Genomic DNA, 27,219 nt, shown 5'->3' with positions numbered 1-27,219 from the left:
ATATATTATTATAAAATAAGTTGGACTTCATGTATAGGAGATTGAGTTAATCATATGCTTCAGTTTATGGCTCATTATTATTAGTGTGGATGAGGCTTTCCTTTTTATTTTTTAAATTTTTTTTAACATTTTTTTTAACACAACATTTTATTTATTCATGAGAGAAACACAGGAGCGAGAGAGGCAGAGACACAGGCAGAGGGAGAAGCAGGCTCCATGCAGGGAGCCCGACATGGGACTCGATCCCGGGTCTCCAGGACCACGCCTGGGCTGAAGGCAGGCGCCAAACCACTGAGCCACCTGGGCTGCCCGAGGCTTTCCTTTTTAAAAAAACTATATTTATATTTATGTATTGTCATTTATCCCTTTTTGTATCTTCTGACTCCCTCACATAGATAAGCCACTACTCACATATTTTAAATGCATGTTCTGGGATCCCTGGGTGGCGCAGCGGTTTGGTGCCTGCCTTTGGCCCAGGGCGCGATCCTGGAGACCCGGGATCGAATCCCACATCGGGCTTCCGGTGCATGGAGCCTGCTTCTCCCTCTGCCTGTGTCTCTGCCTCTCTCTCTCTCACTGTGTGCCTATCATAAATAAATAAATTAAAAAAAAAATTAAATGCATGTTCTTTTGTTTGCATTGCTCTAAATGGGTAATGTTGTTTAGGATGGGTGGCCCCATGCAAACTCCATCACATTTTGGATCTCATTCTCTTTCTTCCTTTTTTTCTCTCACTTAGTGCTATGTTTTAAAGATCCATATTGCTATGTTTCCAATTTGTCTGTTGCTTTTTCTAGTTGCCTGTTGCTTTTTCTAGTTACTCCTTGGTGTGTATTTACCATATTTTACTCATCCTCTCTTGCCAAGGTCATTCAGATTACCTCTAATATCCAACTAACAACAAATAACGCTTCCATGAATATTCTTGTGCATATGACCTTATGGACGTGGGTGGAAATTTCTTTTGGATAAATGCTCAGATGTGGAATAGCTGGATCACAGGGTGTGCACAGACTTAATCTGGTTAAGTTCCAGGTTGCTCTCCAGAATGACTGCATTGACACAATACACTTGTATCAGCAGTTCATAAAGACCAATTTTCCCCAATTTTTCTAAATTAACAGGTATAAAGTGAACTTGTTTTGTTTTTGCTCTAGCTAGGAGTCAGGCTGGGTGTTTTGTCCTTGAGAAGGCCAACTCTGGGTATCTAATAACGTCACTGGTTTGTGGATTCTTCAGAAGAATTTGGGAGTTTAGGTACAACACTTGTGTATGTGTAATGTCTGCTTGGGTCATTCTGTTAGCCCTACCCTTAGTTAGGCCAGGGATGTACCACTTTGCTCAGAGGAATTTCTCAACTTCCAATTTTGGCCAAATTCCAAATGGAGCAGATTTGGCTGGAAGGGGTTACTCTCTTCTTGACACATTCTTATGGATATTAGCGTGGGATAATGGAATGGCTGTGGAGTAACATTTTAGGGTCTGGCTATTAGGCAGTGGACACAAAAGTATGAGGACTACCATAAATATATTTTTTTAAAAATTTATTTATTTATTTATGATAGTCACACAGAGAGAGGGAGAGGCAGAGACACAGGCAGAGGGAGAAGCGGGCTCCATGCACCGGGAGCCCAACGTGGGACTCGATCCCCGGTCCCCAGGATCGCGCCCTGGGCCAAAGGCAGGCGCCAAACCACTGCGCCACCCAGGGATCCCGGACTACCATAAATATTAAGAGAAAATCAGGGGCCTATGGTTTGGCAAGATAAGTAGCTTCCCTACCTTTAAATAAGCCATTTTTTGTGTGCCTCAATGGAATCACTTACCTTTTATTTGATTCACCATCAGAGCTAACTTATGGATCACACATTTTGGATTTTGAAACTTCTCATCAGAGTAAAATCTTGGTAGAAATCAGTGAAATAAAAAAAAAATAAAAAAAAAAAGAAATCAGTGAAATCTAGTGTCTTAGATCCTTTTTGGTAAGTTTCAATGTTAGGCTTTGTTTTCAATACTTGGGAAGGGGGATCCCTGGGTGGCGCAGCGGTTTAGCGCCTGCCTTTGGCCCAGGGCGCGATCCTGGAGACCCGGGATCAAATCCCACGTCGGGCTCCCGGTGCATGGAGCCTGCTTCTCCCTCTCCCTGTGTCTCTGCCTCTCTCTCTCTCTCTGACTATCACAAAAAAAAAAAAAAAAAAAAAAAAAAAAAAAACTTGGGAAGGCCAAAAATAAATTCAACAATTGGAAATTGTGATGGTGCCCATGCTAAAAAGGAAAGGAAGGAAGGAAAGGGAGTTGAGATAATAAATAAAACCTAAGCTCAAATGAAAATCTTGTATTCTGATTATGAATTGTGTTTTGAGGGCCGTGGTGGAATACTTCCATCCCGATTCACATATTCTTGAATTCTAGAATTCACAGGAAGTTTTCTTTGCTGGTGGTCTGTTTCTGGGGCCTTTTAGTTGGCCTCTGGATCACGTCTCTAGCCAGTTTGTATGGCCAGCTTGTAAAATCTTTGTTTTTTTTTGTTTTTTTTTAAATTTTTATTTATTTATGATAGTCACAGAGAGAGAGAGAGAGAGGCAGAGACACAGGGAGAGGGAGAAGCAGGCTCCATGCACCGGGAGCCCGACGTGGGATTTGATCCCGGGTCTCCAGGATCGCGCCCTGGGCCAAAGGCAGGCGCTCAACCGCTGCGCCACCCAGGGTTCCCAAGGTTGTAAAATCTTAAGTTGTTCTCTCCCCTTCTCCTTTCTGATGTACATATAACACAAAATTTATCGTTTTAACCACTTTTATGTGTACAGTTCAGTGACAGTAAATGCAGTCACATTGTTAGGCAATCATCTCCACCATCCATCTCCAAAACGTTTTCATCTTTCCGTACTGAAACTCCATACCCATTAAATGCTAACTCCTCATTCCCTCAGTACCTTGTAACCACCATTCTACTTCCTGCTTCTGTGAATTTGACCACTCTAGGAACCTCCTGTAAGTGAAATCATGCAGTATTTGTGTTTTGTGACTAGCTTATTTCACTTAGCAGAATGTCTTCAAGGTTCATCCAAGCTGTAGTACTTCTAGATAGCTCATCTGTAGAGGTGTATTGTTGGTGTCCCTTTTGGATATGTGGCTGGCACCTGCTGTATATAATGAACCACATAAATAAGTTAAATAATAATACTCTATGAGGTCAAAATATCACAAGGTGCCTTTTTCTTCTTAGAGCTTCGGGGATGATGTGGACTTTTCAGGTTAGCATGAGTACTTTGCATACATTAAAAAAAGATTTTATCTGTAAAGTCAGTTTTCTTTTTTTTTTTTTTTTTTTTTTTTTTTTTTTTTTTTTTTAAATTTTTATTTATTTATGATAGTCACACACAGAGAGAGAGAGAGAGAGGGGGGCAGAGACATAGGCCGAGGGAGAAGCAGGCTCCATGCACTGGGAGCCCGACATGGGATTCGATCCCGGGTCTCCAGGATCGCGCCCTGGGCCAAAGGCAGGCACCAAACCGCTGCGCCACCCAGGGATCCCTAAAGTCAGTTTTCATCCTTCTTGATTATTGAAGATATTTCCAGGCAGGAAAACAAAATCTATTAAATTTTATATTAGCATGTAAGTCTTTTGGCAAGAGACTACTTTAATTCAACCAGAATATTCATTTAATAGGGATGCCTTGGTGGCTCAGCAGTTGAGCATCTGTCTTTGGCTCAGGACTTGATCCTGGGGTCTGGGATTGAGTCCCACATCAGGCTCCTTGCAGGGAGCCTGCTTCTCCCTCTTCTCGTGTGTCTGCCTCTCTCTGTGTGTCTCTCATGAATAAATAAATAAAAAAGGATATTATAAATAAATAAAAAATAAATAATAAATATAATAAATAAATAAAAAAGGATATTCACTTATAAATAATGATTAAGTTAGATATCAAAGCTTGAAACAATAATATATTTATTTATGAATGTTCAAATGATTTTTTGGGTAGGCTTCAGTTCTTGCTTACAGCTTCAATTTTTTAGGGGTCTATAAAAATTATGAATAAGGCAAGATTCTGACAATAATTGAATGAGATTTTTTTTTCTTCCAGAATCTAGATTAAGTAACTGCCTTTCTATTGGCTATAAAGCTTTAATCTGTGTTTGCTACAAACTAGTAGGAATCAATGCATTTTCTTCACTGGTTTTAAGCTTAAAAGTGAAATTTTTTAGTGATGGTGGATTATCTCCAATAACTTTTATTGAACTTCACAGAGAAATTGGGAAAAATCCCCGATTTTCATAGCATGGCAACTTCATATACAACTTTGAAGTCACAATATCTACTATTAAGTATAGATGTTAATTTTAAGCCTCTGATAATGCGGCATGATTGGGTATCAGATAACTGTTTCTGAACAGAAGTGTTTATGCATAGTGAAAGAGGTTTATTTATTTATTTTTAAAGATTTTATTCATTCATGAGACACACACACACACACAGAGAGAGAGAGAGAGGCAGAGACTCAGGCAGAGGGAGAAGCAGGCTCCATGCACCAGGAGCCCGACGTGGGACTTGATCCCGGGACTCCAGGATCACACCCTGGGCCGAAGGCAGGGGCTAAACCACTGAGCCACCCAGGGATCCCTACTGAAAGAGGTTTAGCATCATTAGAAATTGCCAGAGATTGGGAGTTGCGGCAGTATCTGTTAAGGAAGGAAAAGACCTACTGAGGATCTGGTTTCCAGAAGAGAGATTTTGAATCTTCATCTATAGCAACCAACTACTGTATCCTTCTGACAGAGAAGATTAAAAGGCAGAAAAAGAAGAACTATCTAGTTATGTTTGTCCATGAATACTAATTATCTGTCATCTTATCAAATTTATCTTGGCAAAAATAGACCTCATTATCATTGAAAGGCATTTTCATCTTTTAATTTGCTAATTGATGACCATTCTATAGTTTTTGTAAAATAAGATGGGCCTATTAAAATGATTTTTAGTGACCAATTAGCTGTATTTTATCTGAGGTTAAGAAACAAAATTCAACTGACTAAATTTTAAAGATTTTATTGGCTTTATTCAACTATACATGGATCAAGCAGCATCCAATCTAGTAGGTGGAAAGGAGCACCAAGTAGTTGCGCAAGATGAAAAACTTTTATAGGCAATTTGTAGTAGGGAAAAAAGTAGGAAAAAAAAAGTAGGGATGGGGATGGTTGGGGGATGTTTGTGAGGTGGATTACCTAACTACTGCTAATCAGAGGATTCCTGATTGACTGGTTTAAGATTTCATTTCTGAGAAAGCTGAAACTGTAATTAAGTCTTGGTTTGTTGAGGTGAGGCTTGACATCAGAGACTCCATTTTGGGCCTGTTGTTGTGTTGTGGTTTTGGGCCTGTTGTGGTTTCACTTAGAAAATTTCTGGGTATTCAAAGATAATTCAGTAATTAACTCAATTTAATATTAGTTTAAATTTTTACAAGTAGAGTTGGGTATTATAATTTATGCTGGCATATTAAGTCTGTAAGATTTATAGCATTGTAAGGATCTCTCTTGTAAAGAATTACCTATTGTAATTTAATCTAGTTTGACACATAATTTTAATATTTTATAATCTTGTATGAGTTAGCTTATTTGACCATAAAATCAGTAGAGGAAATTCAGATAACTCAAATTCATTAGCCTTTTTATTAGAAAATAAATGCAAGAAAATACACAAAATAATTTTATACTAGTAAAGTCAGAGAGAAGAGGTATTTCTGAGCCAAGAGTATTACACCAGTCTGATTTACCCAAGGAATCATTCTTTTTTTTTTTTTTAATTTTTATTTATTTATGATAGTTAGAGAGAGGCAGAGACAGAAGCAGGCTCCATGCACCGGGAGCCCGATGTGGGACTCGATCCCGGGTCTCCAGGATCGCGCCCTGGGCCAAAGGCAGGCGCCAAACTGCTGCGCCACCCAGGGATCCCCCCTTGATTATTATATAAAACATTCCCCTATATAACTATGTGTCAGATTTTAAAATTTTTAAGTTCTTTAAAAATAATTTTTGCTTTTGAGTGTTTCCAAGTAACCAACTGGTTAAAAGTGAAACTTGTAGTTAAAGTGATAAAAGGAAAAGGTTTTTTAAAAAGTGTACCAAAACATTTATTTCTTAGACTCAGTTCATTTAGAGCATTAAAAAAGAAAAAAAAACAAAACCCTGGAAATCTTTGAGTTTCTCTTGACGTTTATATTAATATTTCATATATTAATATTGTTTCTATTGGATAATTAGAATAAGAACTTGCTCCATAAATTTTAATAAATCGTATAATTTTATTTATTTTTCCTAGAGGTAGATGAGACATGTGTTTGCATGAAAAAAAAAATTACATTTATAAAATGGGAAGTTTTATCGACTCTTGTATAAGTTAGAATTGTGAGGGTAATAAAGCAGCAGAATGGAAACAGAGACATTGGTATTTATAAGAATATTGATCTGTTAAAGAAACAGTGACATATAATTATATATCAGTAGGACTCTCAAGGAAAAATTATTACTGAAATCTAAGTTATTTTATGAGTTTCTTCTGAATATAATGACATAAACTCTCCTTTTTTCAGTCTCTATATCTCTTTGAAGGATAATCTCATTTCTTAATTATCTCATGTAAGACAACACCAAGACCAAAGGGTCCAGATAATTGCAACATGAATGATGGCCCCTCCTGCTGCTATGGAGTCACCACCACTCTGCTTTGTCTAAGCCACTCTTACCCTGCAGCTGCTCCACGAGAGAAGACAGAGAGCCTCATGCTTCATCAGAACCTGGGAAGAGTTGAAAAACTGCATTTCAGCCTCTTTGGTAGATACGGGAGTGATTGACAGGTGGTCTTATTCCTCACAAGCCTCTATGCACTAATGTTTTGGGAGGATCCAGGATGTTCATCCAAGACTCGGATCAGCTGTGGTTCAAGCTTTGTCTCTGTGGCCCATGTGGATCCACGCAAGGTCAATAGGTATCAGTATGGGGCTGTTCTTTTATATTACGTAAAAAATCTGTCTTCAGGGACTTATCCAGAGGGATATATGAAGTATTCCAAAGGGATCTTCTAACAGGTCCACATGCAGTTTCCTGTTAAAAAAGCCTGGGAATAGGGGTGGAAATTGATGGTGCTAATAATAGTTGGATGCAGCTGTGTTACTTATGCATAAAGGCAGACCTTTTCATGCCACACACCTCTGAAGAATGCTCCTAGAATGCTGGATGTCAGGCAGCCGAGGTGGCTCAGTGGTTTAGCGCCGCCTTTAGCTCAGGGCCAGATCCAGGAGTCCCGGGATCAAGTCCCACATCAGGCTCCCTGTGTGGCACCTGCTTCTGTCTCTGCCTCTCTCTCTGTGTCTCTCATGAGTAAATAAATAAAATCTTAAAAAAAAAAAAGAATTCTTGATGTCATCTGTACATTTGGAGCCTCTATTCATTTGGTTCTACCTCCTAGACTCTTAACCACCCAAGGCCATTTTAGGCAAAACCCTGTTGCTGTCTTCCTTGCAGTTGGCTGGTATAATCTATGTTCTGTTCTTGTTTTTTAGCCTTTTATAGTCAGTCCTGGTGTTTAAATTTCCTTTCGGAGGCTCGTTGCCCAGATAGTTCAGAGTTGGTAAGAGATATGTTTTATGGTTTCGATGATGATATTCATGTATTTGCTTCTTTGCTTATCCAGGGAGATGTTGGAGGATAATAGTAGTTTATACATGACATAGTCATATATGGGAAGAAAAATCTCTTCCTCTACCCACCTTAGATTCTCTGGCCAGGGCATCCAAATTGGACTGGCGAAGGACAGAATAACAAGAAAAAAATGAACAAAAGTTGATTCATGTGTATTGTGCATGTAATACCTGGGACTATGCAGAGATAAGTAACAAAAAGGCTTGGTTAGAATTTGGGCTTATATTGCTTCCTTGCAACAAAGGAAAAATAAATTTTGAGAGAAATGACAAGACAAGGACAAGAATCTTGAGTCTCTTGGGGCAGCAAGTTGTGGAATGGCAAATATATGGGAGACTAGTGGAAGGTAAAGGGTGGCTAGTAAGGTGTTATGTGGATTCCTCTGGTGCCATCTCCAGGGTGACAATGATCTAAAGTTGTCTCCAGTGATTAACTTTGGTCTTTCTTGGTAGAAAGGGAGGACATCTTTGTAAGTTTATGTCACCCTTTAGGGAGAGGGAAGGCAGAGAGTCTTCCTTGTATCTGTTTCTTCTCAGTTGCCTTCAGCTCAAGATAATTATTAGTCAAAATTGTCATATTTTGGAGTAATGAATTCTGGTGTTCTTCAGGCATAATATCCTGGTCCTTATAAAACCATGGGACCCCTTTAATCTTGATATGTTCTCCTGTTTTCTCCTACTGTTTCTTCTCCCCTGTCTCACTCACTCCATTGTTTTATCCTGGAAGTAAATGCCAGAATCAGCTTTATGCTTTTCTTTCTTTTCTTTCTTCTTTCTTCTTCTTCTTTTTTTTTTTTTTTTTTTATCCCATCTGTTGTGTGGTCCTTTGAAGTTATTCCAGGTTGTGATCTGTATCTCTCTCCAGTCTCAATGTTGTGTTTCTACCTGCCGTTTTCTGGAATAGTGTTCACTTTGATTAGAAAGAAGTGGGTATCAGCTTGAAGAACAAACATAGCTATTGTCAGCCCCCTCAGAACCTTGTGTATGGAAGAAAGGCTGTGATGGAATGTGAGGTCATTGGAACCAATATATATATATATTTTTTTTTAATTGACTTTTTATGTTTGAAGCATATCTGAAATTGTTGTCATTTTTTGGAGCAGTTGCTTTTGTGCAAGTACTTTGGGCTACAGTTTTCTATTATTTCTTTGTCAATCCAACTACTTTTGTTTTCTATCTTTAAGGATTTTTCATTCACTGATGGTACGCTGTCTTTAGAGATGCTGTGGATTTGGTCTGCCTAACTGGCTCTCTGCTGAGTTATTTCAAGAAATGTGGGGCAGGAAGGAAATTAGATTACTGGCTTAATCTAATCTTTCAGATTGCTTCTATTTCTTAATAGCAGTCTGTTATTTATCAGAGCAAATTTCTCTTGACTTATGCTGTGGAAATAATTTAAAATTTCTGTTTCCTGCATTAACTCATTTTCATTGGGACTCATTTCCCCATGTGTCTAAAATCAAATACTAAAAGCATGAAAACTGTTATAGTTTAACAATCAGAGGAAAGGTAAAATGCAAAAGAAAAAAATATGGGTAAACTATAAAGGATAGGTGGTTGACTTTAAGTGCTGTAAAAAAATGAGCCTAACTAGATTAGTTTTAATTTCTGTACAATGAGCTGAAATTATGGCATTAGGAAGAAGCATATCTTAACGTCTAGCAAGAAAGACTCTTGTATTAGCCGGGTTCCTCAACTTTGGCGCTACTGACATTTTAGCCCAGGTAATTCTTTGTTGTGGGGGGGCTGTCCTATGCACTGTAGGATGCTTACTTAGTAGCATCCTTAGCTTCCACCTACTAAACAGTTATCATCTCTCCTCACCTCTTACTGGTTGTGACAACCATAAATGTCTCCAGATGTTTCCTTGGGGTAGGATGGGATGAAACTGCCTCCAGTTATGAACTGCTATGTTAAAAGAAAGAACCACTACTTGAAATAGCTTTTCTAATACTGGATGATAAAAATGTGTAACACAGGATTGTGTGTCAATTAAGTCCGACTCAGTACTTTATTTTTTTTTTTTAAAGATTTTACTTATTTATTCATATGGACACAGCTAGAGAGAGAGGCAGAGACACAGGCAGAGGGAGAAGCAGGCACCATGCAGAGAGCCCGACGTGGGACTCGATCCCAGGTCTCCAGGATCATGCCCTGGGCTGCAGGCGGCGCTAAACCGCTGTGCCACCGGGGCTGCCCCAACTCAGTACTTTTAAAATAGAATGTATCTTGCCACAATTCCATGAAATATTTAAAACATTGATTGATGATATCCGAGTTCAGCATGATTAAACGTGATATATAAAAGCTAGGGAAAAACTCCTCTAAAACTAGAAATTAAAATAGGAACTCTTATAAACAATGATAAATCAAAGAAGAAAGCAAAACCAAAATTCAGAATGTCTAGAAATATAGCAAATTGATTTATGAAAGCTTAACTAAGGCAGTTGCTAAGAGTAAAATCTATTACATTTAATGTTTATATTACTAAAAGATGAACTAAAAAAATTTACAAAATCAGTGAAGTAGGTATTCATCCTAAGAAGTTAGAAGTCTATGTAAGAAGTAAGAAAAACAGACAAGAGCTCAGTAAAAGAAAGTAAGAGATTAATGAATTAGGAAGCAGAAAAACAGCAGAACTAATTACATTTCTTTTTTCCTTTTGGGGAATTTGCTTTAAGTGAAATCCAGAAGAAAGGAATAACTTGATAGACTACTAATTAGGTAGTAGGAAAAATCAAAGACACACAAAATAAGAATGGAAAGGGGGAAGTAAGCACAGGCTTCAGAAAATTAAAGAGATCAGAAGAGTCCAAGAGTGTAAGAGCAGAGTTCAGGGACTTTTGTTTTGTTTGCTGATGTATCCCAACTGCCTGGGATAGAGCCCAGCAGAGTGGCACATAAAAACCTTTGTTAACTGAATGAACAAATATATTTACATTTACTAAATTATGTGACATTGATAAATTTTGAGAGGATGAATTTGCAAAATGGATCCTAGAAGTAGAAAATGGACAGGCTCCCTATAGACAGAGCTAAAATTCTTAGGTAAATTACATCAACACTTGAGGAACAAATAATTTTTGTATTTTAATTTTTTATTTATTAAAAAAAGTTTTATTTAAATTCTGGTTAGTTAACATAGTGTTATCTTAGTTTCAGTTGTACAATAGAGTGATTCAACACTTCCTTACAACACCCGGTGCTCATCACACCAAGTGCGCTCCTTCATCCTCATCACCTATTTCACACTCCCCCCCCCACCTCCCCTCTGGTAACCGTCGGGTTGTTCTGTGTGGTTAAGAGTCTATTTCTTGGTTTCCCGCTCTCTCTCTCTCTCTATCCCTTTGCTCATTTGTTTTGCTTCTTAAATTCCACATGAGTGAAATCACATGATATTTGTCTTTTTCAGACTGACTTATTTTTGCTTAGCATAATCCTCTATAGCTCCATCTATGTTTTTGCAAATGATAAGATTTCATTCTTTGTCATGGCCAAATAATAGTCCATCGTATTCATATACCACATCTTTGTCTGCTCATCAATTGATGGACACTACAGCTGCTTCTATATCTTGGCTATTGTAAATAATGCTGCTATAAACATAGAGGTGCATGCATCCCATTGAATTAGTATTTTTATGTTCTTTGGGTAAATACCCGGTAGTGCAATTGCTGGATTGTAGGATAGTTTTATTTCTAACTTTCTGGGGAATGTCCATACTGTTTTCCACAGTGGCTTCACCAATTTGCATTCCCACTAACAGTGTGCAAGTGTTCCTTTTTTTCCACATCTTTTCCAACACCTGTTATTTTTAAGTTTTTGAGTTTAGCCATTCTGATAGGTGTCAGGTGATATCTCAATGTATTCTTGATTTGCATTTCCCTCATGGAAAGTGATGCTGAGCATCTTTTTCTGTGTCCCTTGGCAATCTGTGTGTCTTCTCTTTTTTTTTTTTCAAGTTTTTATTTAAATTCCAATTAGTTAACATACTATGTAACATTATTTTAGGCGTTTGGTGATTCATCACTTACATAAAACACTCAGTGCTCATCACAACAAGTACCTTCCTTAAGGTATCATCACTGATTTAATCCATTCCCTCCCTCCATTAACCCTGTTTGTTCTCTATAGTTGAGAGTGTTTCCTGGTTTGCCTTTCTTCCTCCTAACCTGCCACATTCAGCTGTTTCGTTTCTTAAATTTCACAAATGAGTGAAATCATATATATTTTCCTTATTCTGACTGACTTATTTCACTTAGAATGCTTTCTAGCTCAATCTGTGTTTTTGAAAATGGCAAGATTTCATTCTTCTTTCATGGCTGTATACACACACACACACACACACACTACATCTTTCATTCATCAGTTGATGGATGTTTGGGCTCTTTCCATAATTTGGTTATTGCTTTTTTGGGAGAGGGGGATTGGCTATTGATAATGCTGCAATAAATATGGCCTTTATGATATTGAGGTATGTTCCCTCAGTCCCTACTTTGTTGAGGGTTTGTTTTTTTTTTAAGAATGTTAAATTCTTTTTTTTTTTTAAGATTTTATTTATTTATTCTTGAGAGACAGAGAGAGAGAAAGAAGCAGAGACACAGGCAGAGGGAGAAGCAGGCTCCATGCAGGGATCCCGATGTGGGACTCGATACAGGTCTCCAGGATCCCCCCCTGGGCCGAAGGCAGGTGCCAAACCACTGAGCCACCCGGGTTGCCCTTTGTTGAGGGGTTTTATCAAAAATGGATGCTGTACTTTGTCAAATGCTTTTTCTGCATCTATTGGGAGAATCATATGGTTCTTATCCTTTCTCTTATTAATGAGGTGTGTCATGTGATTGATTTATGAATATTGAACTACCTTGCAGCCCAGGAATAAATCCCACTCAGTTGTAGTGAATTATTCTTTTAATGTACAATTGGATTTGATTTGCTAATATATTTTTTAGTATTTTGTTTATTTGAGAGAGAGAATGAGCAAGAGTAAGCGAGAGCAGAAGCCTCCCTGCTGAGCAGGGAGTGTGACATGGCTCTGGATCCTGGGGCTCTGGGATTATGACCCAAGCCAAAGGCAGATGCTTAACTGACCGAGTCACCCAGGCACCCCATCAATTTGCTAATACTTCACTGAGAATTTTTGCATCCATGTTCATTAGAGATATTGGCCTGTAGTTCTCTTTTTTAGTGGAGTCTTTGTCTGGTTTTGGAATTAGGATAATGCTGGCCACATAGAATGAGTTTGGAAGTTTTCCTTACATTTCTATTTTTTTGGAATGGTTTGAAGAGAATAGGTATTAACTCTTTAAATGTTTAGTAGAATCCTCCTGTGAAGCCATCTGGTCCTGGACTTTTTTTGGGAGATGTTTGATTACTGATTCAGTTTCTTTGCTGGTTATCAGTCTGTTCAAGTTTTCTATTTGCTCCTGTTTCAGTTTTGGTAATTTATATGTTTCTAGGAATTTATCCATTTTTTTCCAGGTTGTCTAATTTGTTAGCAGATGGTTTTCATAATATTTTCTTGTTATTGTTTGTACTTCTGTGGTGTTGGTTGTTATTTCTCCTTTCTCATTTGTGATTTTATTTATTTAGGTCCTTTCTCTTTTCTTATTGATTAGTCTGGCTAGGGAGTTTACAAATTTTACTAATTTTTTCAAAGAAGCAGCTCTTGATTTCATTGATCTGTTCTACTTTTGTTTGTTTCTATATCATTTACTTATGCTCAAAACTTTATTATTTCCCTTCTGCTGGTTGGTTGTTCTTTTTCTAGATCCTTTAGGTGTAAAGTTAGGTTGTTTATCTGAGTTTTTTCTTGCTTCTTGAGGTAGGCCTGTATTGCTATGCACTTCCCTCTTAGGACATCTTTTGTTGCATCCCAAAGTTTTTGGGCCATGATGTTCCTGTTTTTGTTTGCTTCCATGTATTTTTTTTTTTAATTTCTTCTTTAACTTCCCAGTTGATGCATTCATTCTTTAGTAGGATGTTCTTTAACCTCCATATATTTGTGGTCTTTACAGATTTTTTTTCTGTGATTGACTTCAAGTTTGATAGAAAATCAAAACTTGAAGTTGTGGTCAGAAAATATGCATGGTATGATCTCAATCTTTTTGTACTTGTTGAGACCTGATTTGTGACCTAGTATGTGATCTATTCTGGAGAATGTCCTAAGTGCACTTTGAAAGTATGTGTATTTTGCTGCTTTAGGACGGAATGCTCTCAACATATCTGTTAAGTCCATCTGGTCCAATATGTCATTCAAAGCCCTTGTTTCCTTGTTGATTGCTTAGATGATCTGTCCATTGATGTAGGTTGATTGTCTGCTTAGATGATCTGTTCAATAATGCATGTGTAGATCTACTATCATTGTATTATTATCAAAGAGTTCCTTTCTGTTATTGTTTTATACAACGAACAAATAATTTATATTTTTAAAAGATTTTATTTATTTATTCATCAGACACACATACATACACACATACAGAGGCAGAGACATAGGCAGAGAGAGAAGCAGGTTCCCTGCAGGGAGCCCAATGTGGGACTTGATCCCAGGACTTCGGGATCATGACCTGAGCCAAAGGCAGATGCTCAACTAGTAGTAAGCCACCCAGGCACCCCAGGAACAAATAATTTAAAGCATCACTCTGATCTCTGTCTTGTTATGTACATGGTGTTCTCCCTGTATGTTATCTGTGTCCAAATTTCCCCTTGTTATAAGGTACCAGTCTTATTGCATCAGGGGTCACCCTTTTCCATTATGACCTCATCTTAACGAATTACATATGCAATGACCATATTTCCAAATAAGGTCACATTCTGAGGTGCTAGGGGCTAGGACTCTAAGTTTTGAATTTGGTGAGGTGGGAACACAATGTATCCCAAAATAGATGGGAAGCTTGTGAGGGGTGAGAGTGGAGGGAGAGGTGACATGCAGAAGCTCATATCAGATTGTCACTATTTCCTGAACTTCCCATTTTCTGTCAACCCTTTCTCCTCATCTCTGTGTAACTAAGGTAGAGTTCCCCTCCTCTAACCTTTGGAAATATTTTTCCCCCTGTGAAGTGGTAAAACCCTTTCCCAATACCTGTCTTTTAAGTGTGGTTTCAACAATATGAATTCTTCTTCACACCAGCCTCCCCCCAAATATTTTGAAGACATTTGATAACAGGGAACAGGGCTTAAGTTTCTGTTAATGCACTATGATACTCTTTTTTCCTCCCGTTTCCCAGTGCTAAATGTAGAGTAAGAACTTCAAAGTCTTTCAATTGAATTGAATTCAGATGATTTTTCCCCTCCCTCTGTCATTAGCAACAAAATGGAGATTTGTGTGGTTCAATAAATCATCACATTTTATTATTTGTTGTAAGCAAAATATTTTCCAGAGAACAGCATTACATTAGAATCAGTAGATACAGAGAGTAGAGATCAAATTTTCTTCAAGTGCTGATTTCTCAGAAATGTGTGTTTTCAAGTCACTGAAGATCATCTGTAAGCAATTGGTCTTGGAAAAACATAATTTTGAAAAACTCTCTTACCCTATGAGAGTGACTTAATATGAATGAAAAAGTACATTGCTCTAGTTGAATTGAAAATTGGTACATCTCTATTACAGAATTCTAATAATCTTCATACTCAAAAATTAAAAATTTACATGCAGTAAAATTACCAATGTTCAGGCAGCCCCCGTGGCGCAGCGGTTTAGTGCCATCTGCAGCCTAGGGCGTGATCCTGGAGACCCTGGATTGAGTCCCATGTCGGGCTTCCTGCATGGAACCTGCTTCTCCCTCTGCCTGTGTCTCTGCCTCTGTCTCTCTCTCTCTCTGTGTCTCTATGAATGAATAAATAAATTATCTTTTAAAAAAATTACCAATGTTCTTTTGAGAACTTGCTACTTCTTGAAATTCACATAGTTATTTTAATACTTTCAAAGCCCTAAGTATAATATCTATTTTTTTTTAAAGATTTATTTATTTATTCATGAGAGACGCAGAGAGAGAGCGAGCTGTGGAGATATAGGTAGAGGGAGAAGCAGGCTCTTCACAGGGAACCAACCTCTGAGCCACCCAGGCATCCCCTAAGTATAATATCTTATGAAGCCTCCTTTTTATTTTTATTTTATTTTTATTTTAAAGATTTTATTTTTATGTACCCAGCATGGGGATTGAACTCACAACCCTGAGATTAAAAGTCACATGCTCCACCAAGTGAGCCAGCCAGGCGCCCCTAATGCCTCCTTTTAAAATTCCTTCCTTTAAAATAGTTATCTTTGGGGGCACCTGGGTGCCTCAGTCAGTTAAATGTCTGACTCTTGATGTCAGCTCAGGTCTTGACCTTAGAGTCGTGAGTTCAAGCCCTGTATTGGGCTCCACACTGACCATGGAACCTACTTAAAAAAATAGTCATCTTTGGATTATTTTATGATTCAGAGTTTTATTTGTGTATGTTGATTGTCTCAAGCTACTTCATTTAATAGTGGTTGTATGATGAGTAAGGCAAGAGTGATAGGCAGTGTAAGTATGGATCACCAGTTATGTTTATGCTCAGGCCCTTGAAAGCATGCAGAGAGAGCCAGCCATTAACCATCCCTTAGAGTGGGTAAAAGCTAAATGAACACACATGGGATGGAAACAAACAACAACCAAGTCATTATGTCCTTGCTGACCACTGTGATTGTTGAATTAGCTCTATTTTAAGACTTTTCTGTGCTTAGCTCTTTCTCATTATACAAGGTACAGGAAATCATGTCCTTGTTAATAATGCAAGTGTGGATCTTATCTTGGCTGTGTCTGTGTTACGGTCAGTGGTCCAAATCATCAAGGTCACTGCTAGCACAGGCATGCACTACTTCACCACCCTCTTTGTTGCCCAGTTTACTGCTTAAAGTAAGGAACTCAGACTACCAATGGCAGTGCTCACATTCAAGAGTTATTTATCTTCACACATTGCCTCTGAAGTCTTTTCTAAAGCCTAATATTTTTCTATCTGGAACCCAGAAGGCCTTGATCCAAGCTTATAGTTTCCAAATAATTATTTCAACAGATTTAAACATATTTTTTTCTTCACATACCTAAGCCAAAGTCATTTATGTGGCACAAAACTTAAGCATGTTAACATCATCACTTTATCTAAAGAGAGTAAAACTTTTTACATTTCTACATCTGGAGGAACCACCCAACCCAAGGTTCTGGCATGCATGGGAGGGAAAAATCAATTCAGGAGCATTCTGAAGTCAGTATTCATCAGTATTCATCATGAAATGGGTACTCAGGATGATCACACCACCTGTCAAAACAAATTCCCAAAAGGGAAAAAGTTCACTTGCAAACATTGCACAGCTGTATGCGTTACTAGCCTCCTTTGACAATTTCACTGGCCCTTCCCTTTCTCCCCTAGTCCTCCCTCTCTGTTTTTCACCCAGTCTCCTCTGTTTTCCCGCAAGCCAACATGTTTTACTGAAGCTCTGGACAGTAGTGTGTGTGTACTTGAGTAAGTGTGTGTGTGTGATGGAAGGCTGGCTGCCTCCACATCAACATTTTGCTCAGAACAAAAGCACAGGAAGTGAGAAATGACTGCCCATGGTTTTTTGTGCCCCTTCTCAATTCCTTCCTTCCCTCTGCTGTTTTGACACAGGCTGCCTTCCATGTCAATGATCCACATATGTGTTTCTCTTCAAAATTCTATTACCCATCAGTATCACTTTCTTTCCAGAGTTTTTACCTGTCCTTCTCACTGGACCTCTTGAGAATCGAAAGTTTGAAATCTAGAAACGTGAATTTAAGTTTCCATGATAATGATGATGATCATGAACCTATCAAATAACAGTGATGGAATAGTCAATAAAAAAGGACTAGTGTGTGTTGTGCCTTCCATGGACCTTGTTTAAAATTCAGTTCTCTGCAAGTACTATGAGCTTTAATTAAAATAGAAAACAAATTAAGGTTCTTCAATGTTAGAGATCAACTGGATGAAAAACAGAGAAGAATCATAGCCTAACATCCCTAAGTGGTACATTTTTTTTTTTTTTATCAATGAGGCCTAATGTTTGTTTCTCCTTGCTGATTTATCTAGTTATTTCTTATGAGTTATATTCCCATTGTTGCAGGAATTAGGTATTAAATATGTCAAATGTCAAACTAAATAATTTCACCAATTAACCATAAAAAAATCAGTACATTGGTAGCTTGTCTCTTACTATCTCTTTTTAATTTAATGATATTTATTCAATTGAAATAATTTATCTTCAAGAGCTATTAATTAACCATTAAGTGTTGGTGTGTTTGTGTTTGTGTTTACCTTTCTGTTTCCAAGGCTTAGTGGTACCTTTTGATGTTGAATAATGTTTTACTCTAGAAAATTAACATGAGGAGGCTGTTGTATTAATTCAGAAATTGATTCAGAAATTTGGTATTAGCATTGTCAGTGTGCTTTCTGACTCATGAGAAATAGTGGGACCAATAAGGTAAGTGTTCAAGCTGTATGAATTAACCTAATGAGCATTTTCCAAATGCTCACTTAAAGAGGAGATTACAAACAGATTACTGTCCAGGTGATTTAAAAAACTGGATATACTAATGAATAAAGGGAAAGAAAAGTGTATACACCAATATATGTATGTATGTATCTATCTATCTATATATATCTATGAGAACCATATATGTATGAACTAGTCTTTTGTTATTTTAAATTTTGTTATTTCTCTATACTATTTAGAGAATAAAGGGCTAATTCAGTTGATAGCTGAATTTAGCAACATTTTGAAGGAGTGTAAGGAAGTTTGCTTGTGGGAAGTCAGCTAATAGGTGGAATTAGAAGCTCCACATCTTACAGGCAGGCATTTGCCTAAAACCCTAGGTTCTTCACTTCTAATGTGGCACTCTTTCTACTCTACTCCCATGTCTCTTTCATTTTTGATAACTTTGCTCTAAATTGTGCATCACTTTGATTTTTAGGAAAAAATAAATAGGTTCGAGTATTCGTGTTGCTGTTATATTAAGATATATACACTATGACTTAATACTCATCAAGGTATTTAGCCTGCCATGCCTTAACCTAAGTCAAGGGATGTCATGAATACCAGAAATCTTTTTTTTTAAATACCAGAAATCTTTTCAATAAAACTGTGGCATGTAGGAAATTCCTAGAGTAAAAGTAATTTACCCAGACCTGTTTAATATTCAAAACACGCTGCCCACTGGCTTTACCCTTGTGATTTCTATGGGCCTATCCAGTACCACTGGGTAGTATTTGATGAATGGTCCCCTGAACTCACATGAGCATCTCCACAAAGCGAACATTTTTATTCAAGGCCTCAATGTCCTTCATTTCTTCTTCAGTGAGAGAAAAGTCAAAGATCTGAAATAACAGAAATAAGACATTTTTGAAGGTAGGAAATGGGTCAAGCTTGGGATCAGGGAATGAGGCCAGTAGTAAGATCCCCTCAAAAATTTATGAGCATCTTTTTTTTCTTATGAACATGTTTAAAATAATTATTCACCATGACCAAGTGGGGATTTATTCTTAGGCTACAAGAGTAATTCAATATTCGCAAGTCAATCGATGTGATACATCACATTAATAAAAGAAAGGATAAGAACCTTATGAACTTCTCAATAGATGCAGAAAAAGCATTTGACAAAGTACAGCATCCATTCTGGATAAAAATCCTCAACAAAGTAGGGATTGGGAGAACATACATCAATATCATAAGGGCCATAAATAAAAACCCACAGCTAATATCATCCTCAAAGGGGAAAAACTGAGAGCTTTCCCTCTATAGTCAGGAACAAAACGTATGACCACTCTCACTATTGTTATTTAACATAGTAGTGGAAGTTTTAGCTTCAGCAATCAGTCAATAAAAAGAAATAGAAGGCATCCAAACTGGCAAGGAAGATGTTAAACTTTCACTGTTTGCAGACAACATTATACTCTGTAGAAAAACCAAAAGACTCCACTAAAAAATTGTTAGAATTGATACATGAAAAAAGTGGGAGGAGGAGCAGAGGAAGAGAGACAAGCAAACTCTGCATTGGGTGAGGAGCCCAATGCAGGGCTCAGTCTCAGAACCCTGAGGTCACAACCTGAGCTAAAATCAAGAATTAGACACTTAACCAATAGAGATCCTCACAGAAGCCTTTACCTGTGATCATCTTCACTGAGTGAGTAATAGATTAGCCTGGAGCTGTTAGGGACTGTTGGTGCCATCATGTAGAGACAGAGAAGGTTGGGAGAGGTGTGGGGAGTGTGGAGGGAGGAAAAGAGCTCAGTCCTTTTATAAATCATTTGAATACCTGTTCCTGGTCATGTCTGATTTATCCATGGACTTTCCAGTTATGTGACCCAATAAATCATGTCTCTCTCTTTCTTTGGTAAGTTTCAGTTGCTTTCTGTCATACAGTAGCAAAAAAGCTCTGAAGATAAATTGTCTAATATCATGAATGTCTTCCCATGGCAGTACTTACATTTTCACTCTATTATTTAAAAAAAGGGTATATAATATTTCATTGTATAAATATATTATAATTTGTTTTATAAGATTCTACTGAAGATTGTTTTCAGTTTTTTATTTTTTTATTTTTTTTTTATTTTTTTTTTTTTAAATTTTTATTTATTTATGATAGTCACAGAGAGAGAGAGAGGCAGAGACACAGGCAGAGGGAGAAGCAGGCTCCATGCACTGGGAGCCCGATGTGGGATTCGATCCCGGGTCTCCAGGATTGCGCCCTGGGCCAAAGGCAGGCGCCAAACCGCTGCGCCACCCAGGGATCCCTGTTTTCAGTTTTTTAAAGTGATAAATCATGCTGTAGTAAACATCCATATATGTGTGGTTAAATATAGGACCAAGATTGTTTGGGTCAAATAGATATATGGGTTGGAAAGGTGACATCCTGCTTCTTCAAATCTTATATAAATTAATGTTTCTAACAGGAGTATATGAAGGTGCCTGTTTTCCTACATATTCAATATTCTGATTATTTTCCTAACTGAGGGGATAAATCTGGTCTTAGTTTTATCAACTTTTTGAGATTATTAAACTTATTAAACTACTTATTTTATTTAGTAAAAACTTATTAAACTACTGAGATTATTAAATTTATAAACTACTTATTGAAACAAAAACAACTTACCTTTTGAGATTATTAACTGATGAGTCACTAATTAATTTTGCATGATATTTTTCTATGGCTGTATTTACCTAGCAGTTTAGTCTTGAGTAGTAGTAAACTAATCATGCCTTTGTCTAGCGGCCTCTTCTCACCTGTAAGTTATGAGGCTGATTCCAAATTATTTATAGAGGAGATAAAGGCAATTAGCATTCATGAAGTCAAATGATCCTCTTCAATAATGTCCAAATTTGTCCCCAGCAAATAAAAAAAGAATATGGAAAGTTTCCTATTATGAACTTCAAATTTTATACCTTCTATTTCTGCCATGCTGGTGAAGTGAGTAGGCAGTGCCAAGAGTTAATAGGTTAAGGAAACGGAAGAAAATAAGGGAGCTAGGTAAAGTACAAGCAGTAAAGCAATCCCCAAAGTGCTGGGAACTGTCTCAAATTCACCTAAAGTTAAATTCAGATATAAAGAATGTGGGTTGGAGAGCAGGTGTACAATAAAATATGAAGGCATTACAAGTTTCTTATTAATCTGAACAGAAAATTCGCCAAAAAATAAACAAACAAAACAAAACAACTCTACTTTCTACATTTCCAGAAGCAGATCTCGTACTTGAAAGTTTTCCTTGATCCTTTCAGGGTTAAAGCTTTTAGGAATAACAACTACTCCTCTCTGGATGTTGAAACGCAAAACGATTTGAGCTGCTGTCTTCTTGTACTTTTTCCCCAGTGCATTAAGAAGTTCATCCTTTAGCAAAGGTGGGGAAGATATATTCACCCTTTAAAAAAAAAAATCAAAACCTGCATCATATTTAGCTCAAGTAATGAGAACAGATGGTTAGTCAATCACCTCCCTCCTCTGACTCCCTATCCCCCTGGCCACCTACCACTTCAGGTCACCTGTAACCAATTTCTCAGAGAGCAGAGCACTCAGTGAAGAGTTGCTTTTAACATGAAAAGATCAAGAGAGACAAATTTATAGAGCTGCCTCTTTTGGAGGGTAAATGGTATTTCTTTGAAGGGTCTTACAGAGAGAACTGGGTTGGAAGTAGGCATATGGGGAAGGCAGGAAGACCAAAGTGGAAGAAATAGAGGCACAACTATTAGAGTCATCTTCACGTAGAAAAATTTCTACTTAAGCCTATGGAACACATCACAGCAGAAGTGCTATATTGGAATACAGAAATCAAAAAATTCTAAAATTTCAGGATATGGTCATGGAGACTGTCAGATAATACCTAAACATTTGTGGGGGTATATCCCATGTTTCAGGCATTGTTAGGTAATTTCATACATACAGTAATAAATTCTTTTATTTTTTTTTAATAAATTTTTATTTATTTATGATAGTCACACAGAGAGAGAGAGGCAGAGACACAGGCAGAGGGAGAAGCAGGCTCCATGCACCGGGAGCCTGACGTGGGATTCGATCCTGGGTCTTCAGGATCGTGCCCTGGGCCAAAGGCAGGCGCCAAACCGCTGCGCCACCCAGGGATCCCAAATTCTTATACCACCTTTGTGAGGAAGGTTTTATTAGCTCCAATTTGTGTATATAGAGAATGACTCAAAGACTTTGTTACTTTCTTAAAATCACAGAGCCATATAATCTTGCCAACCAAGTAATTCACATCAGTTTCATACTCTACACCAAAGGAAACACTGCTGAAGAGATATACAGCATTGCTTACCAGGTTGGATTCCTAGAAGTCCCCAAAGGGCTGTATGCAATAATGACAATATCACGTTGTTGACAAAATTTCAAGAGTTTTGGCTGGGTGAAATACGGATGGCACTCAACCTACATGGTTGCATTAGAGAGCAGAGCACAAAATTAAAGCCTTGGAGGAATGCAGTTTTACACAGTTTTTAAAAATTTCTTCAATAAAACCCATTTAAAAGTATTATGGATAATGAGGCAAATGCTAAATATTATTCCTAACAAGGAAGTTGGCATTGTTTATTGGTGAGATTAATTAAAACATGGTTAGTGAGGTCACCATCTGTAGAATAATCCTAAAATCAGTGGGGAGCAAATTCAGTTTTGTCAAGTTAGCATAGTTTAAAATTTTGAAGGAACCGACCTAACTATCTAGTCACCATTCTAGCAAATGCATTTTTTTTTTCAAATACAATTTTCTGTAACAAAAAAGCAGTCTCAAGGTTCAGATTACAGCCTAGTAAGTAGAAGTGACATGTTGCAAAAGCCCTCTCTCTGTAGCTATCAGGCATCTAAGAATATTTTCACAAGGGGTAGAGCATGTATAAAATGAAATTTAAAGATGAATTTTGTCATCTTGGCCAAGAGTTCTTTACACTATCCAGTGCAGGCCTGCATTCATCTTCAGTATCTTACTGGCAAGATTCCTGCATTAAAAAGTGCTTGTGTCATGAAGTTCTTCTCAACATGTCTTCTTAACCGCTATGGTAATATTTGACCTATGCTTTTCTTTCCTTTTTGGATTAAAATCAACCAACGCTGAATTAAAATACTTGAAGTATATACTTATCTTGATTGTCTGGAATAGTATTTGGTGAGTTTTATTTCTAGAAGGCACAAGGAGATGCTACTGATGAAGTGGCAAAGGTAAACTGGGCCTCTTTGTAGTGGGTCTTCTTTCTTCTTTCTGTTCTCTAATTTGATACACTTTTTTTTTTTTCCTGACATAATCTTGTTCCTTTATCCTAAGAAACACTTGTGGGCTTTCCACCCCTTGGAACATTTCTTAAATAATTCTAGAAAGTAACACAGACTAAAAAAAGGCAGGAATCACACTCTTTAGTGTTTTCTTCCTTTATCTCTCTGACTTCCGACATCACTCTACTTTTTCATTTTCAATCTTGTCTATTATTGGTAGACCAGTCTCTACAAGACATGTGTTTTATCACATCACTCCACTGCTTAGAAACTAAGTATGAATTCCTTAATTTAATGCCCGCCTGCTCATTCCAAATACAAAATTTAAGGACTCCTTTCTAATCAGACTGGTGTGCTGTTGCATGTCTCTGGCCTTATTAAATATGTAGAAGTATGTAGGTATACAACCCTATGTATATGTGTATGTGTGTGTTCATAAACGCATTGAACGTTTTATAATCTACTCTTTGAAAAAGGACTTCATATGGCTTATGGCAACATGTGTGCATAATAAGGCTATCACAATTAGAAATAGAACAAATAGATATGTGCATATTGAATCTACGACTGAACAATCTGTGAACTGAAATCTGGGAGATTAGAGAGAGTTGCATTGGGCAAGATACTAGAAACATCTGCTCATGGGATCCCTGGGTGGCGCAGTGGTTTGGCTCCTGCCTTTGGCCCAGGGTGTGATCCTGGAGATCCGGGATCGAATCCCACGTCGGGCTCTCTGCCTCTCTCTCTCTCTCTGTGACTATCATAAATAAATAAAAATGTAAAAAAAAGAAACATCTGCTCAATGAGAACTTTTGAGTTAACATAAAAACTCAAATAACAGCATAACAATATAATATAAATCTTTGCATAGAGAGTTGTTAGGTAAAAATCCTAGGGCATATCACTAAAGAGACACCCAGTGAGGGAAATTCTGGGGGTGGGAGTAGATAAGTTAATAAGATCCAAGTGCATACGAACTCACAGAGAACCATATTCCTTCTTTTCAGAGTATTTATCTAAGTTTCTAATTACCAATAACTTTTGTGATTGATTCATATCTGCTCCCCACTAGGCGGCTAGTGCCTAAGAGGAAGGGCTGTATCTGTCGTTGGTTTCTTATGCATGCCTAAAGCATAGCAAAGTGCCTGGCATAAGGCAGGTGCTCAGTGACTGTTGAATGAAAACAGTAACAATACAGAGAGGAGCAAGCCAGCATCTTAGGAAGGAGCTTCATCAGGGCTGCAGCTTGGTGGGGTCATTTCAGGCCAGTGGATGATCCTTGTTTGGTATGCTGGCACTGGATGCTCAGTTTCAGGTAGAGGGTAGTGATAGTTTCTGTTGTCACTTGATGTCATCATTGCCCTGAACTAGCTCATTTCCAAGGTGAAGCATATCTAAGCACACTTGCTTCCGTCTTTCTTAGGGACTGGTTATAGCCCTTTGTGGATGGGCTAGTGGAGATTCAGTCTTTACTTTTTCTTGTTTATTCTGTAAAATTGAGGTCACTTTTCAGTGTCTTGACATGTCTGGGGCTTTTACAACACTATTTGATAGTGCAGAACTTCAGATATCAAGAATCTCACAAGGTGAAGTTAAGCTGACTCTTACGACAGGTGAGTTCTTTGACTTGATTTTTTTTTTTTTTGACTTGACTTTCTTAAAGATGGTGGTGCCAGAAAGTGGACTATTAATTTGCATTACTATTTTCCCCTTTATAGCTTACTTTCTGTAAATTGGAACTGCTGATAATGAATGATGGTTATGACCTGTTCCTCCTACCCTTCTCTCTTAGACCCTGCGAAGGAAGACAGTAACCTCATTCTGTGTCTTTCTTAGAAGTGTGTTGAATTTTCATTTAAGTTACTCAAAAAATATATATATAGATTTCGAAGTCAGGACACCTGTGATTTAGGCATAGTGAATAGGGTTAGGAAAAACTGAAGAATTTGGAGATCTTGCCTTTCTCCCCACCTCTGTCCCTTCATTTGTTACTAGAGTTAGGTATGTGAGATTAAATGGCCTGAGGTAGAGCCACAGTCTCCTTTGAATTAGGCTGGGAAAACACTGCATGACAAATGACCCAGTAGGAAGGCTTTCAGAGAGATTAAGTGAGGGATGGAGCCTGGAGACACCTTTGTGTAGACAGGCATCAGAGGTAGTACTAAGGAATGCTCAGGCTCTGAGAATGAGTACAGAGTGAGATAATATTCTTTGTGCCTTTGTTCATAAAGTCTTTGAAGAAATATAAACATTTTGCAAATTATGCTTTTGATTTATTCTAATGGGAAAATTAGTTTTTAAGTATGTGAATTATGAATTACACAAGGTCTTCAGGTATGTATCCCTTATATATAAGTTGTGACCACCCTGTATAATGCCCACAATATGTCATCATGTTCCTGGGCTGAAAGCTGTTTGAACTAAACGTGTGTTTCTGGAGTGTAGGTGGTCATACCCCAGGCATAGGGTAATGGCAGGTGGCCAGTAGACCTGCACTTTGATCTGTACCATCTCGAGTGTTGATATACTCTGCTTTCCATATCATGAAGCAAACGAACAAGCCTGGGATATGATCTTCCCACATGTCTTGTTTCCTTTGCAGGGTACATTTGTGAAGCTGTTCATGATTCTTGTGCCAACATATCAGGGTATTTCTTCCTTGGCATGAGAAGACACACTGTCAAATTCTTACTCCATTTTTCCTTCTGAGGTCAAAAAGCATCATCTTTCTTTGTACATTTGTAAGAAAAAGTGTGTCATTTTGGCCTTTTATAACAAAATATTGTCCTTGGGGGTGCAGGAGGGAGATGAGCTGGTGAGAGGATAGGAATAAAGGGAGAGATTTAGATCAATTAGGAGTCAAGTCTCTGCTCCTCAGAGCATATGGTATAGTGTTGGCTTAGGTGTTAATTAGGAAGTGATCTTTCTAAATATAGCAACACTTCTGTTTTAGCTGTGGGCTATTGTCATGATAGGTAATAATTCATTCTTTCTGTTATGAACTCAAAGAAGACTGTTTTGAGTTACTAAATATGATGAATCAAGCAAACAAGTCAACCATAACTCCAATACATGAATCTTTACCCTAAGGGCATTTTAAAATGTAGCCTCTTAGTGTTTTATGAAGTAGAGTGAAGAGAGTATCATTATCCCCATTTAACAATATTTTGTTGTGATTATAAAAATAACATATGCTCCTTATAGAAAATTTGGAAAATACAGAAAAGCATAAAGAAGAAAACAGAATTCACCTGTAAAATTCACAGGCAGAGTTAACCACAGTTAGTATTTTGATATATTTCTTTCCAATATTTTTCCTATGCATGTTTTTATTTTTATTTTATCTTTATTTATTTTTATTTTTTTAAAGATTTATTTATTTATTCAGAGAGAGAGAGAGAGAGAGACAGAAACACAGTTAGAGGGAGAAGCAGGCTCCATGCAGGAAGCCCGACGTGGGACTCGATCCTGGGTCTCCAGGATCACACCCCGAGCTGCAGGCAGCGCTAAACCGCAGTGCCACTGGGGCTGTCCCCTATGCATGTTTTTTTTTTTTTAATAAATTAATTTTTTATTGGTGTTCAATTTACCAACATACAGAATAACACCCAGTGCTCATCCTGTCAAGTGCCCCCCTCAGTGCCCGTCACCCATTCACCCCCACCCCCGCCCTCCTCCCCTTCCACCACCCCTAGTTCGTTTTCTCGAGTTAGGAGTCTTTTTCTTCTCCCTTCCCTTATATTCCCTTTCACTGTTATTTATATTCCCCAAATGAATGAGACCATATA

At 37.7% G+C, this 27,219-nt stretch overlaps 2 protein-coding genes across 2 annotated transcripts in view; both read right to left on the bottom strand.

The window, feature by feature from the left end:
* The window catches only part of LOC119878242 (adenylate cyclase type 1-like), a 342,212-nt gene that overhangs the window by 235,423 nt on the left and 79,570 nt on the right, over positions 1-27,219 (bottom strand).
* Positions 16,005-27,219, bottom strand: part of LOC119878234 (aldo-keto reductase family 1 member D1-like) — a 40,934-nt gene continuing 29,719 nt past the window's right edge. The window contains exons 5-8 of the mRNA XM_038588917.1: positions 22,485-22,594; positions 21,410-21,575; positions 18,955-19,037; positions 16,005-16,967 (exon numbers count right to left, since the gene is read on the bottom strand). Of these exons, the coding sequence (XP_038444845.1) occupies positions 16,925-16,967; positions 18,955-19,037; positions 21,410-21,575; positions 22,485-22,594 (402 nt within the window). The 3' untranslated portion in view covers positions 16,005-16,924. The remainder of the gene's footprint in view (positions 16,968-18,954; positions 19,038-21,409; positions 21,576-22,484; positions 22,595-27,219) is intronic.

Source organism: Canis lupus, unplaced genomic scaffold (assembly GCF_011100685.1).
Source record: "Canis lupus familiaris isolate Mischka breed German Shepherd unplaced genomic scaffold, alternate assembly UU_Cfam_GSD_1.0 chrUn_S1282H1459, whole genome shotgun sequence".
Lineage (NCBI taxonomy): Eukaryota > Metazoa > Chordata > Mammalia > Carnivora > Canidae > Canis > Canis lupus.
This window is presented reverse-complemented; position numbering and strand designations above follow the sequence as displayed.